The following is a 13559-nucleotide window of genomic DNA, read 5'->3' as shown; positions in this document are numbered from 1 at the left end:
GGCCCCAGGACCCGGTTCCCTCAGACAAGAGGGCGGGTGGAGGAGGAAGCGGCCGAGCCCCGAGTCTTGCTCCGGCGCCGCCGAGCACCGCCCGCCTCGGCCGACCAGCGCCGTCGGCTCCTGGGCCTCGCCGAGCCGAGAGGAGGGAAAGGCGGAGGCGGCTGCGTGCGGGCGGCGGGGGCGCGGGCGCGGGCGGAGGCGGCGCGGCCGGCCGCGGCTGCCGCTTTGTTGTGCGGCCCGGACCGAGGAAGGAGAAGTGGGAGGAGGGGGGAGCTCGGCGTCCCGCTCCCTCCGCGGCTCATGGCGACGACGCTCGGCACATCCGGGACCCTCCGGCCGTGGCGGCCGCGGCGCCGGCTGCTCGGGCCCCAGCCCCGGCCGCTGTGGTGACTCCGCCGCGCCTCGCCGTCGCCCCCGCCCCGCCCGCCGGCCCCGGGCCCCGCGCCGCGGCCGCAGCCCCGCCGCCGCCCCCGCCGCCCCCGCAGCCGGGGACATGTCTAACCCCGGGGGTCGGAGGAACGGGCCCGTCAAGCTGCGCCTGACAGGTGAGGGGGGCGGCGGGAGCTGGGCCGGGGCATCCGCGGGGTGGGCGAGCCGGTGGGGGGTGCCTGTGGCCTTGGGCAGGGCCAGGGTCGGGATCAATGGTGAGTTGGGGGTCGGGGACGTGGGAAGGCCTAGTTCAGGGAGAGTAATGGCTAAACCACTCGCCCTTGTTGGGGGAATTCTTGAAAAAGTCGACGGTGTCTCGGGGGTCTTTTGTTGCGGGGAGGGCTGCCCCGGTTGGACTCGCCGGCGGATTTAAGGTCGGAAAGCCTTGGCCGAGGAGCTCGACTCTCTCCGGGCCCTCGGGGAGCATCCCCTGGGCCACTGCCCAGGTGGGGTCGTCGAGGGGATGAAGAGCTCCTGTGGCGGGGATTAGTGAATCCGGTCGCTGACTGCGAGCTGTAAACACTCCTTAAAGATGGAGCGCTTAACGGGAGGGTGTGTGTGTGTGTTCCCTGGTGGTTAACTTGTTCGCCCACTTATGCCCGCGTGCAAAAACCTTCATTCTCGGCCGCCTGCCACAGCAGCCGGTGCCACACACCTGAAACGCATGTCTTTGGGAGGGGAGGAGACCGGGGTGGATTTTTCCGGTGTGACCGCCTGATCCGACGACTCCGGCTCATTGTACACTCTTGTGTTTTGGAAGTGTTTGATTGTAGGGTAGCATGTTTTGGGTTGTTCCTTGTAGGCCGCAGAACTTGTGTCTCACTTCTAACTCCAGACCTGCTTTAAGGACGCACCTTTTTTTTTTTTTTTTTTGGTACATTTCTAAGTATGTGCTCATACAAACTTGCAAGCGAAGTTCTCTCTCTCATCTCCTCCCCTTCCCTTTTCTAAATGGAAAAGAATGTATGGAGGGGTTGCTAGGTAGAAGGCTTCTCTCTTACAAAGTGTTTTTGATTCCAAGTGCATTAAATCTTTAACATTACAGGTACATTTTGCTTACACAGTGCCATTTTTGGTATTCTTACGTGGTCGTGTCACCCCATTTTAAGGACAAATTATTTTTGGTTTGAAAAGTGGAATTGAAATCACTGTAGTTATCTTAGTTTCACCATTCACTCTTAATTCTCCAAGTCGTTGTTGGGGTGTGTGGTAAGAAAGACGATTTTCCTTAGAGGTTGTGTGTGTGTGTGTGTGTGTGTGTGTGTGTGTGCGTGTGCGCGCGCGCGTGCATGCGTATGTAAGGATAAACGGTAATTATGTTTGCCTACACTAGACGTTGAGATTTATATGGACTAATTTTGTAATTGAATGCTTGTGTGTCACATCCGAGTCCACTGGCTGAACTTTACGGATAAAAACTTGCAGTGAATTTGGTATTTGAGAATTTAGCCTGACTGTAAATTGGCTGCAATTTAAAAAATATGACTTTATGACAGTTTTACTTTCCCTGGGGAAAATTGCAAAGAATTATGAACTGAGTGGTTCTTAATGGAAAACCTGGATTGGGGATTACGCCCCTCCCCCCTGCCCCAACATTGCCCCCATTCGGTTTCCTTGTTTTGTTAGGATACCTTTATAAGGGATCTTTGTGGCTTTAGGGTTTATCTCCTGATGTTCCTCTCCGAAGTCAGTCCTGTGGCAGTGATCATGGAAAGAACCTGTGATTCCAGGTGTGCAAAAAGCATCAGAAATAGGCTGTTGGCCATTTACTTCCCTCTAGGCTATATGCATAATGAGAAAATGAGGGAGAAAACAGGTGTTTTTTTTTCCAGATAAAATGAATTTGAAGTTTTTACTGTGACTCAGTATCTTAAAGTGTTTGTGGTTTCCTTACAACCTATGATACAGTATAAAAATTCATGAGTAAACTTAGGAGAAAAGATGACACTTCTCTTTTGGGGGGGAGAGGGAACGCTGGACTAAATTTATAGAGTGATTTTTGTATTTTTAGGTTTTTCTGAGGAATATTAAATACAGTGTCCCCTTAATTGTAAAAACAGTTTGAGGTACTCTCATTTTTTTAAAAACCATTGGGTATTTGTCTCTGTCATATTTTAAGAAAAAACTATTCAGATATTAAAAACATTGCCCTCTCCTTTTTGGTTACATTTGGTGGATCCTCTTCTGTTTTGCCAGGAAAGTTAACTTGTATTTTTCATTTTTGTCCATTTACAAATTAGATGGTATAGATTTTAACAAATGGATTTCAAGAGCTGGATTCAATTAGCAGCTTTTTAGGACATAAACATTAAAGGGTTAGATGGAAAAGATTGTTTTGACTGACTGGATAAATGACAGGGCTGTGTTTGATGTGCGTCCAGGAACTGGTCTGGAGCTGGTGCCCAACTTTTCAGTCCATCTTGAGAAGCCAAATAAAATATTTAACCTAGGCCTCATTTTGTTTAAAAAAAAAAAAAAGTTGATTCTTTGTTAAGACCTTAAGAAATGTTTGGCATACCTTTAGACTAAGTGTTTAACAGTTCATTTAGATCCGGGTTCCATAATAGAGGAAAATCACTAAAAAAAAGTCACATCCCCCAGTGAATTTTTACTTGGTTTACAATACACTTGGGCTGTAAGATGCTTTAAAATTATTGTTCTTTGCTTTAAGCCAGCACCATACTAGTATTTTAAATTTATAGTGTCCTTGATTCCATGGTGCTTTATGAACTGTACTCAATTACATCTTTAACATAGAGTTGCCCCTTTACTCAAAGATATAAATTCTTCATGATGACACACACACATACACACAAACTGAAGAAGAAATATTTGAGCCATGAGATCTTTGCCCACAACAGATATTAGACTTTTCCACATATTATTCCTTAGCCCACAATCACCTAGTGAACTGTTTGGTATTTTTGATGCTAAGGAGGCAGGGTTAATTTAATCCCACATTTGAGATTCCTCAGGCCATTGGTGTTAAAATCTGATTTGGTCCATCAAGTACTTTGGTGGTTCTTCTGACACATTAACACTTAATCATTAAAATAGGCTGTATGGTAAAGCTATCAATTTCAACTATTATTTCTATAGGGAATTGATTATAAAATGTAAAATTTGTATGCATTATACTTATGAATATCTGATACAGGCTTTTCTTACAATGCTTTGGATAGAAAATATTCTTTGTATTTGGTTACAGTGAAAAAATGTAATTTTTAATATCATTATTGTTTTTGAAAACCAAAGACTTGAAAAAGCAGTTTAGTATAATTTGTAATATTTAAATTTCTTAGATAGGGAGAAATAACAGATTACTTCTCTAGAAAATTTATTGCAGACCTTTTTGTAACCTAAATGTTTTTGTGTGCTGTTTCTCATGTTATTAATTTATAAAACCCTTGGCAGTAATGAGGTTAACCTGTCTATAGCTAAAGGAAAATCAGATTTAAAAGTCCCACTTTAGATATGCTGGTATCTTAGTATTGTTTTACTGTATATTTTATTGATTCAAGGCTTTAAAAATTACAACTTGATTATATCTCACAGGTTTCTAAGTAGGAGCGTTAGTGATTTGAATGTCCCCAACTTATTTTCTTGGTTTTTGAGGAGGAAGCTAATGTGGCTTAAGCCCCTTCCTTTTGTCTTAAGTTGTCTCTTCTAGTCTAACATTCAGACATGCAGTGGAACCTGCTTAGGTGCTTCATGTAGTTTGGTTTTCATTGGTGAGTAAAGGGTGTGTGTGTTTTAATCATGGATTTTACTTTTTTCCCTATTGGTTGAACTGTAACATATACTACCATGTTACTTATTTTGCTTATCATTTAGCATAAAACTCAATTTTCAAGGTAAACAAAAGGCCACACTTTAGGCACACAAGATTTTTTTTTTTTTTTAAGATTTTATTTATTCATTTGGCAGAGACAGAGACAGCGAGAGCAGGAACACAAGCAGGGGGAGTGGGAGTGGGAGAGGGAGAAGCAGGCTTCCCGCCGAGCACGGAGCCGGATGCGGGGCTCGATCCCAGGACTCTGGGATCATGACCTGAGCTGAAGGCAGACGCTTAACGACTGAGCCACCCAGGCGCCCCCACAAGATTTTTATTTTAGCCATTTTTGATGTCTGTTAAAGATGTTGAAGGCTTTTAAAGATGTACTATGTCCTACTTTTTTCAAATAGACCACATTTAACAGAACTTAATGTTTTATTTATGATTAAGTATCATGAATATAAAGGACCATCTGTTGTAATGTGTAGTATAAGGATATGGTCATGGTGTATAGAGAGACCTGTTTGATCCTGGCTGTATGGTGATAAGTTGTTTAACCCCATTCTTACTGCTTTTTCTCTTTTTGTTGTCATTTTTGTTTACTGTTACTTTCTCTGTTCTGAGAATGCTGGACCCTTGAAATACACTGTTGTAATGAGCATTGTTGTGTGTTTCTGTATGACTGACAGGTATTGAATGCTTATCAAGTGCCAGACACTGTGTTAAGTTTGTATCTATTATTTTAATTCTCACAGTAGCTCCAAGAGGTAGAAGAAACTTGGGGAGGTTAAGTACATGTCAGAACCCCAAATTGTCTAGAAAGCTTGTTACAGTGTCTAAGATTTTGTGTGGAAAAATAAATACATTCCAGTTATTTGGAATTACCTTTGCCCCGTGAGATTTTTGCTCATCTTTTAAGGTTCCAACTCAAGGCTTACCCTTATCCCTAGAACTTTCCTTGACCTGAGTTGGCCTTTCCTTTGTGACTAAGAGGCTCTTCCTCTGGTGTCAGACCTAACTCAATGAAGGGTATTTGTTGTTTCTATGCTCTAAGCTCTAGGAAGCCAGAATCTTTGTTTCAGCATAGATTAAGGGTTTTTGGTATTTTATTGAATGAATGCTAGAGGCCTAGAAGTAAATCTTTGTAGTTCTGTATGTATTCTTTGTGGCTAATGCACTAGATGTGAGTGGCAAGAGATGAGGCTAGACAGGGACAACCCAATTTGGAACTTACTGTGTTTTGCCAAGACGTTTGATTTTTTTTTTTTTTTTTTAAGATGGTGGGAACCATTGAAGGATTTTTAGCTTTTTAGCTTTGATGTCTTTGATGTTTAGAAACATTAATCTTGGGGCAGTAGGGAGGATGGACTGGAATGGGAACTGTGAAGACTGATTTTAGGACAACCAGTTAAGAGGATGCTACATAACAACCATTGTTCTTACTTTTTTCCTTGTTATAACTTTTATTTCTAAATTTTTTATTACAGATGATTGCTGTAAACATCTTGGTGTAGATAACTTTTTAAAAAGGATTATTTTTCTAGGATATTTGCACAGAGAGAGTGCTATTACAGGGGCACCTGGATGGCTCATTCATTTAAGCCTCTGACTCTTGATTTTTGGCTCTGGTCATGATCTCAGGGTCCTGGGATCGAGCTCTGAGTCCAGCTCCATGCACAGCTGGGAGTCTGCTTGAGGAGTCTCTCTCCCTCTCTCTGCCCCTCTCCTTGCTTTATATGTTCTCGTTCTCTCTCTCTCTCTCAAATAAATAAATCAATCTTAAAAAAAAAAGAGTGCTATTGCATTATTGGGTATGGATCTTTTATAAGTTCTTTATTAATTTCTCCTCAGGCTGTTTCCTATAAGAATTGTGCCTATTTAGGGCAGCAATGAATAAGTGTACCTTTTTACTGTCCTGTTACAAGCATTGGCTCTTGTTTTTAAAATTTTTTGCTAATTTCATGGAATATAGTATTTAAACATTTACTTGTGAAGTTGAATATTTTCCTGTTTATTAATGATATTTCTGTTGACTTGTTTGGCCTCGTCCTATTACCTGTTAGGGCTTTTGTGTTTTTCTTATTGATCTGCCTGAGAATTAAAAATGTTAATCTGTTGTTAGATTTACTACAAATGTTTCCCCTAGTCTGTTATTTGACTTTTAATTTTTGACCATTTTTGGACATCAGAAACGTGTTGTTTTAGGAATCAAATCTGTTCAACTTCTGTTTTTCTTATTCTATTACTTGGAAGGCCTTTTTCTTTAAGAGGCTTAGTAAATATTTAAGTACATTTTATTTTAGTGTTTCTTATTTAGGAAGATATTTCACCTCCAGTTTCTATTTCATCATCTCATCATTATTGATTAACCCATTCTTCCTTTCCACAGTGATGGGATATCTTTTTAGTTATGGTAAATTAGTTATAGTAGAGTCATATTATCTCTTGTTCAGTGCCACACTCTTTTCATTATTGTAGCTTTATAATTTAGTTTAATATGCTCATTGTGATGGAAATTTTTTTTTTGCTATTTTCACTTATTTGCTCTTCCACACAAATATTAAACTCGTTAAGTTTAAGAAGAAATTTCCTTGGGATTGTAATTAGAATCACCTTACTTTGGGGAAAAGAGGCATTTAAGTGTATTTAGTTTCCCCCCCTAGGGGCACACCATGTTTTTACTTTTAAGCTTTTGTCTGTATTGCTCAGGACAGTTCAATAATTTTCTATGGTTTTTTTTTTAAGATTTTATGTATGTATTTGAGAGAGTGAGAGTGCGTGTGTGTGCATGTGCATGATCAGGGAAGGAAGGGCAGAGGGAGAGGGAGAAGCAGACTCCCCTCCCTGCTGAGCAGAGAGCCCGATGCAGGACTTGATCCCAGGACTCTGGGATCAACCTGTGCTGAAGTTAGACGCTTAACTGACTGAGCCACCCAGCTGCCCCTAATTTTCTATGTTTTGATGTAATTCCAGCCAATTTATATGACATTTTCATTGTATTTTCTAATCTTAGGTATTGCTTATATTTAGGAATGTAGCAATAGGTATTTTTGCTTGATTAGAGCAGTTTTGTTGAATGCTAATCCTGCTAGTATTTCACTTGATGCTAATTTTCCAGGTATCAATATTTGGCATTTTTAACAGTTGAATGTTTACATTCAAAAAATTTCTTTGCGATTTTTCCGCTAAAGTATAATTAGTTTAACAAAATGAGGAATTTCATGTTTGTTTTAGAATAGCTTCTGAAGGCATAGACTACTTTTTTAAAAACCACATTTGATATACTAAGAAGTATTGACATGTGTCTTAAGTTTAACACTTTGGTTTCTTACTAAAAATTGAAGGCAGACATAAAACTTAAGTTTTATTTATTTACTTGATTTTTAAGTTTTAAGATAAATCTTGATGATAATGAATCTAATAATACCTAAAATGTTAGGTAGGAATAGGAATTACTACATAGATGATTGCACAAAGCTTATTTATCTTTTCCCAGAAAGTTTCCTCATGCCCCTTCACAGCCAGTCTCCTTCTCCCATTCCCCGTCCTTGGCAACCACCACTTTACTTATGGAATTGTACAGTGTGTAGTCTTCTGGGCCAGCCTTCTTTCACTTAGCATAGTGCTTTTGAGATCTATCTTGTATATCAGTTGTTTGTTCCTTCTTATTCCTGAGGAATGTTGCATTGTGCACATATGCCCCATTTTGTTTATCAGTTCACAAATATCCACAGACATTTGTTCTTTCCAGTTTTTAACCATTACAAATAAAACTGCTGTGAACATTCAAGTATCCTTCTCTGTGTGTGAACATGTTTTTATTTCTCTTGGGTAAATGGTTAGATTGTTGGGTCATATGGTAAATATGTAAATATGTGTTTAACTTTAAAAATGTCTGCTAAAGTGTTTTTCAGAGTTGTACCATTTTGTATTTCTACCAGCAGGAGTTCCAGTTGCTCCTAGTCCTAGCTAGCACTTGAAACTTGAACACTTGCTGTTGTCATCTTGGATTTTCGCCATCCTAATTGGTGTGTAGAGATATTTCATTGTAGCTTTAATTTTAATTCCCTTATTGACCTACAATGTTAAGCATCTTTTCATGGGCTTAGTTGCCATCTGTGTATCTTTGGTGAATATCTGTTCAAATGTTTTGCTCATAACTTAAATTATTTTTTATTATCAAGTTTTGAGATTTCTTTTTGTATTCTGGATACAAGTCCTTTATCAGATATGTGTTTTGCAAATATTTTCTTCTAATTTGGGGCTTTCCCCCCAATAGTGTTTCAAAAAGCAGAAGTTTTGAATTCTGATTTAGCTCAGTTCATCAGTCTTTCATTTATGATTCATGCTTTTTGTGCTCTAAGATATCTTTTCTTAATCCATAGTTCTAAAAGTTTTCTCCCATGTTTTCTTCTGTGTTATAATTTTAGCTTTTACATTTGTATCTATAACTCTTCTAAAGTTAATTTTTTAATATAGTGTGAGAGGTAAGCGTCAAGGGTTTTTTTTGTTTTGTTTTTTTCTTCCAATATGGATATCTGATTATCCTAGGACTATTTGCTCACATACACTTTTGTTTCTTCCATTGCATTGTCTTGGCACCTTGACTGAAAATCAGTTGACAAATACATGTAGTTCTATTTCTGGACTCTGTTCTATTCCTTTTAGCTATAATTTATAAGTTTATCATTTATAAGCCACAGTTTCTTGATAACTGTAGCTTTAACATGAGTCTTCTGATTTCAAACAATGATTAGAAAGCTTTTATAAACATTTTGATAACAGTTTAATGAGCATAAATGCATCGTTAATATAGGATCCTGTAATGATTTAGGATTTTGTAATGCTTTGGAGCCATTATTTCATTTATTCAGCCAATAAATATTTATCAATTTCTTGACATTTGCAGACATTGATTATCAACGACATATAGTACCGTGAATGGAAGTATAGGAAATCAGAATAAACCTAGATTGGGGTCTCTGTTTTTCTTCTGAAAATTTCTATTATGGACCTTTAAAAAATTTATTATTTTTATCTCTTACTGATGAAAGTGGATTGCAACAGGTATGAGTTAACAAGGTTTGCCTGTTTACCAGCTATCATCCCCCTCAGATCATTTTTGGGAAAAGGTGGGATAAAAAGAATAAACACATGTAAAATGTGGCAATAGAAAGGAAAAGATATACTGTAATTGTTAAATGTGTGTTGGATTATGAGTATTTTTTTGGTTGTATTTTATATTATGAGCATGTATTTTCTATAAGATGAAGGAAGAAAGTCAATTTTATTAAAATCTAAGCAAGACTGTTTATTTGAGAGAGAGAGCATGAGCGGGAGAGGGAGAGAGAAACTCAAGCAGACTCCATGCTGAGTGTGGAGCCCAATGTGGGGCTGGATTCCAGGACCCTGAGGTCATGACCTGAGCTCAAACCAAGAGTCGGATGTTTTTCTCGTTTTTAAGATTTTATTTATTTATTTGACAGAGAGATAGAGAGCACAAGTAGGCAGAGAGGCAGGGAGAGTGAGAAGCAGGCTCTCCCCTGAGCAGGAGACTCAGGGCCCTGGGATCATGACCTGAGCCGAAGGCACCCGCTTAACCAACTGAGCCACCCAGGTGCCCCAAGAGTCGGATGTTTAACTGACTGTGCCACCCAGGTGCCCCAGACGTTTTTTTTAAGATTTAACAAAAAATTTTTTTTAGATTTTTTATTTATTTGACAGAGAGCGCGAGCACAAGCTGGGGTGGCGTGGGGGAGGGAGAAGCAGGCTCCCCACTGAGCAGGGAGCCTGATGTGGGGCTCGATCCCAGGACCCTGGGATCATGACCAGAGCCGAAGGAAGACATTTAACCAACTGACCTACCCAGGTGCCCCCATTTTTTTTTTTAATTTGAGAGAGCGAACATGCGTGTGAGCATGAGCGGGGGGAGGGGCTGAGGGAGAGAGAAAACCTCAAGCAGACTCCATGCCAAGTGTGGAGCCCCACGGGGAGCTCAACATGGGGCTTGATCTCATGACCCTGAGATTACAACCTGGGCTGAAACCAAGAGTCAGTTGTTCAACCAGCCGAGCCACCCAGGCGCTCCTAAGCAGACTTTTTTATTTGACCATAGTACATTCCTAGGAACTGTCACAAAACAGACATCTGTAATGTAGATCTTATTTACTGTGTAAGATGTACTTGGTAATTTGGAAGGAGAGGCAGTTGGGATGTTGTGGAAAGAATATAGAACTTGTAGGCAGAAAATTTAGGTTCAGATCCTAGTTAGGCCACGGGTAAACTTTATCACTTTTCTTGGTGCCTGTGCTTTTAGTTTTAAGTGCATGCTTAAAATGACAGTAGTAGTTAAGATTCTGCTTGACAAGGGGTGCCTGGCTGGCTCAGTCGTTAAGCATCTGCTGTCGGCTCAGGTCATGATCCCAGGGTCCTGGGATCGAGCCCCGCAACGGGCTCCCTGCTCCGCTGGAAGCCTGCTTCTCCCTCTCCCACTCCCCCTGCTTGTGTTCCCTCTTTGCTGTGTCTCTCTCTGTCAAATGAATAAATAAAATCTTGGGAAAAAAAAAAAAGATGCTGCTGGACAAGAAATAATGTATGTGAAAAATACTGTTCAAGCTGTAAAGTATTATGTTAATGTATTTTGTCATTTTTGATCAAAGACTTTCAAATGTTAGTCATAACCAATTATATGCTGTTATAGGAGCAAGTACAACATTAATAAGGATTAATATAGGTATCTGTTTAATTGATATCATGTCTTATAAAATAGGCACAAATGTGTACTTTGGGGGTACCCAGTGTATCATAAAGAATTCATATAGTTAGATAAGCTACTGTGTTATAATTTTCATCATGAACTCATATAGCAGACACTTAGACAATTAACTGTGTTCTCTCCTCTCCCCCTTACTTTTGCTGAAAAGTAGAAGAGCTTTGGAGAATTGTTTGAATAGCTCAGGGTTTTGGAGGTGGCAAAACTGTTTGGATCCAAATCCAGTCTTCAGTGACTTAACTACATTTCCCTGTAGCTTGCCACACTTTCAAGAATAGCCCGTAGTTTCACCTTTTGTCAGTAGATGGAGATATTTCTGCACAGGTAGATGTCAGGAGTGTGTTAGACCTATAAAACTGAAAACTAAAAGTCTAAATGAGTGTACTTGAAATAAATGGAGTTAGAGAATTAGAATCTATCAAAGGTGACACTGGCTTTTAATGAAAATCCATATTTTAGGATAAACTTTCTTATATAAACTATGTTACACATGTCCTACTTGTGTTATAGGAGTAGATACAAAAATTCTTTTTATTAGAATTGCAAACATAAGTAGCTAATTTCAGTTTTTTAAAAAAATTTTTATTATGTTAATCACCATACATAACATCATTAGTTTTTGATGTAGTGTTCCATGATTCATTGTTTGTGCGTAACACCCAGTGCTCCATGCAGAACGTGCCCTCTTTAATACCCATCACCAGGCTAACCCATCCCCCCACCCCCCTCCCCTCTAGAACCCTCAGTTTGTTTTTCAGAGTCCATCTTCTCTCATGGTTCAACTCCCCCTCCGACTTACTCCCCTTCATTCTTCCCCTCCTGCTATCTTCTTCTTTTTTTTTTCTTAACATATATTGCATTATTTGTTTCAGAGGTACAGATCTGTGATTCAACAGTCTTGCACAATTCACAGCGCTCACCATAGCACATACCCTCCCCAATGTCTATCACCCAGCCACCCCATCCCTCCCACCCCCCCCACTCCAGCAACCCTCAGTTTGTTTCCTGAGATTAAGAATAATTCCTCATATCAGTGAGGTCATATGATACATGTCTTTCTCTGATTGACTTATTTCACTCAGCATAACACCCTCCAGTTCCATCCACGTTGTCGCAAATGGCAAGATCTCATTCCTTTTGATGACTGCATAATATTCCATTGTATATATATACACCACATCTTTATCCGTTCATCTGTCGATTGTCATCTTGGCTCTTTCCACAGTTTGGCTATTGTGGACATTGCTGCTATAAACATCGGGGTGCACCTACCCCTTCGGATCCCTACATTTGTATCTTTGGGGTAAATACCCAGTAGTGCAATTGCTGGATCGTATGGTAGCTCTATTTTCAACTTTTTGAGGAACCTCCATACTGTTTTCCAGAGGGGTTGCACCAGCTTGCATTCCCACCAACAGTGTAGGAGGGTTCCCCTTTCTCCGCATCCCCGCCAACATCTGTCGTTTCCTGATTTGTTAATTTTAGCCATTCTGACTGGTGTGAGGTGGTATCTCATTGAGGTTTTGATTTGGATTTCCCCGATGCCGAGTGATGTTGAGCACTTTTTCATGTGGCTGTTGGCCATTTGGATGTCTTCTTTGGAAAAATGTCTGTTTGTGTCTTCTGCCCATTTCTTGATTGGATTATTTGCTCTTTGGATGTTGAGTTCGATAAGTTCTTTATAGATTTTGGATACTAGCCCTTTATCTGATATGTCATTTGCAAATATCTTCTCCCATTCTGTCGGTTGTCTTGGTTTTGTTGGGCTTTTTATCTTGATGAAGTCCCAGTAGTTCATTTTTGTCCTTGCTTCCCTGGCCTTTGGCGATGTTTCTAGGAAGAAGTTGCTGCGGCTGAGGTCGAAGAGGTTGCTGCCTGTGTTCTCCTTTAGGATTTTGATGGACTCCTGTCTCACATTTAGGTCTTTCAACCATTTTGAGTCTATTTTTGTGTGTGGTGTAAGGAAATGGTCCAGTTTCATTTTCTGCATGTGGGTGTCCAATTTTCCCAACACCATTTGTTGAAGAGACTGTCTTTTTTCCATTGAACATTCTTTCCTGCTTTGTCAAAGATTAGTTGACCATAGAATTGAGGGTCCATTTCTGGGGTCTCTGTTCTGTTCCATTGGTCTATGTGTCTGTTTTTGTGTCAGTACCATACTGTCTTGATGATGACAGCTTTGTAGTAGAGCTGGAAGTCCGGAATTGTGATGCCGCCAGCTTTGCTTTTCTTTTTCAACATTCCTCTGGCTATTCGGGGTCTCTTCTGGTTCCATACAAATTTTAGGATTATTTGTTCCATTTCTTTGAAAAAAGTGGATGGTATTTTGATGGGGATTGCATTGAATGTGTAGATTGCTCTAGGTAGCATTGATATCTTCACAACATTTGTTCTTCCAATCCATGAGCATGGAACTTTTTTCCATTTCTTTGTGTCTTCCTCAGTTTCTTTCATGAGTATTTTATAGTTTTCTGAGTACAGATCCTTTGCCTCTTTGGTTAGATTTATTCCTAGGTATCTTATGGTTTTGGGTGCTATTGTAAATGGGATCGACTCCTTAATTTCTCTTTCTTCTGTCTTGTT

The 13559-nt window shown here is 40.1% G+C and overlaps 1 protein-coding gene across 1 annotated transcript in view; it reads left to right on the top strand.

The window, feature by feature from the left end:
* The first annotated feature begins 449 nt into the window (after positions 1–449).
* SMURF2 (SMAD specific E3 ubiquitin protein ligase 2) overlaps positions 450–13559 on the top strand; it is a 115479-nt gene continuing 102369 nt past the window's right edge. Inside the window, exon 1 of the mRNA XM_027625411.2 lies at positions 450–545. Coding sequence (XP_027481212.1) covers positions 494–545 — 52 coding nt within the window. The 5' untranslated portion in view covers positions 450–493. The remainder of the gene's footprint in view (positions 546–13559) is intronic.

The sequence above is a fragment of the Zalophus californianus genome, chromosome 16 (assembly GCF_009762305.2).
Source record: "Zalophus californianus isolate mZalCal1 chromosome 16, mZalCal1.pri.v2, whole genome shotgun sequence".
Taxonomy (NCBI): Eukaryota; Metazoa; Chordata; class Mammalia; order Carnivora; family Otariidae; genus Zalophus; species Zalophus californianus.
This window is presented reverse-complemented; position numbering and strand designations above follow the sequence as displayed.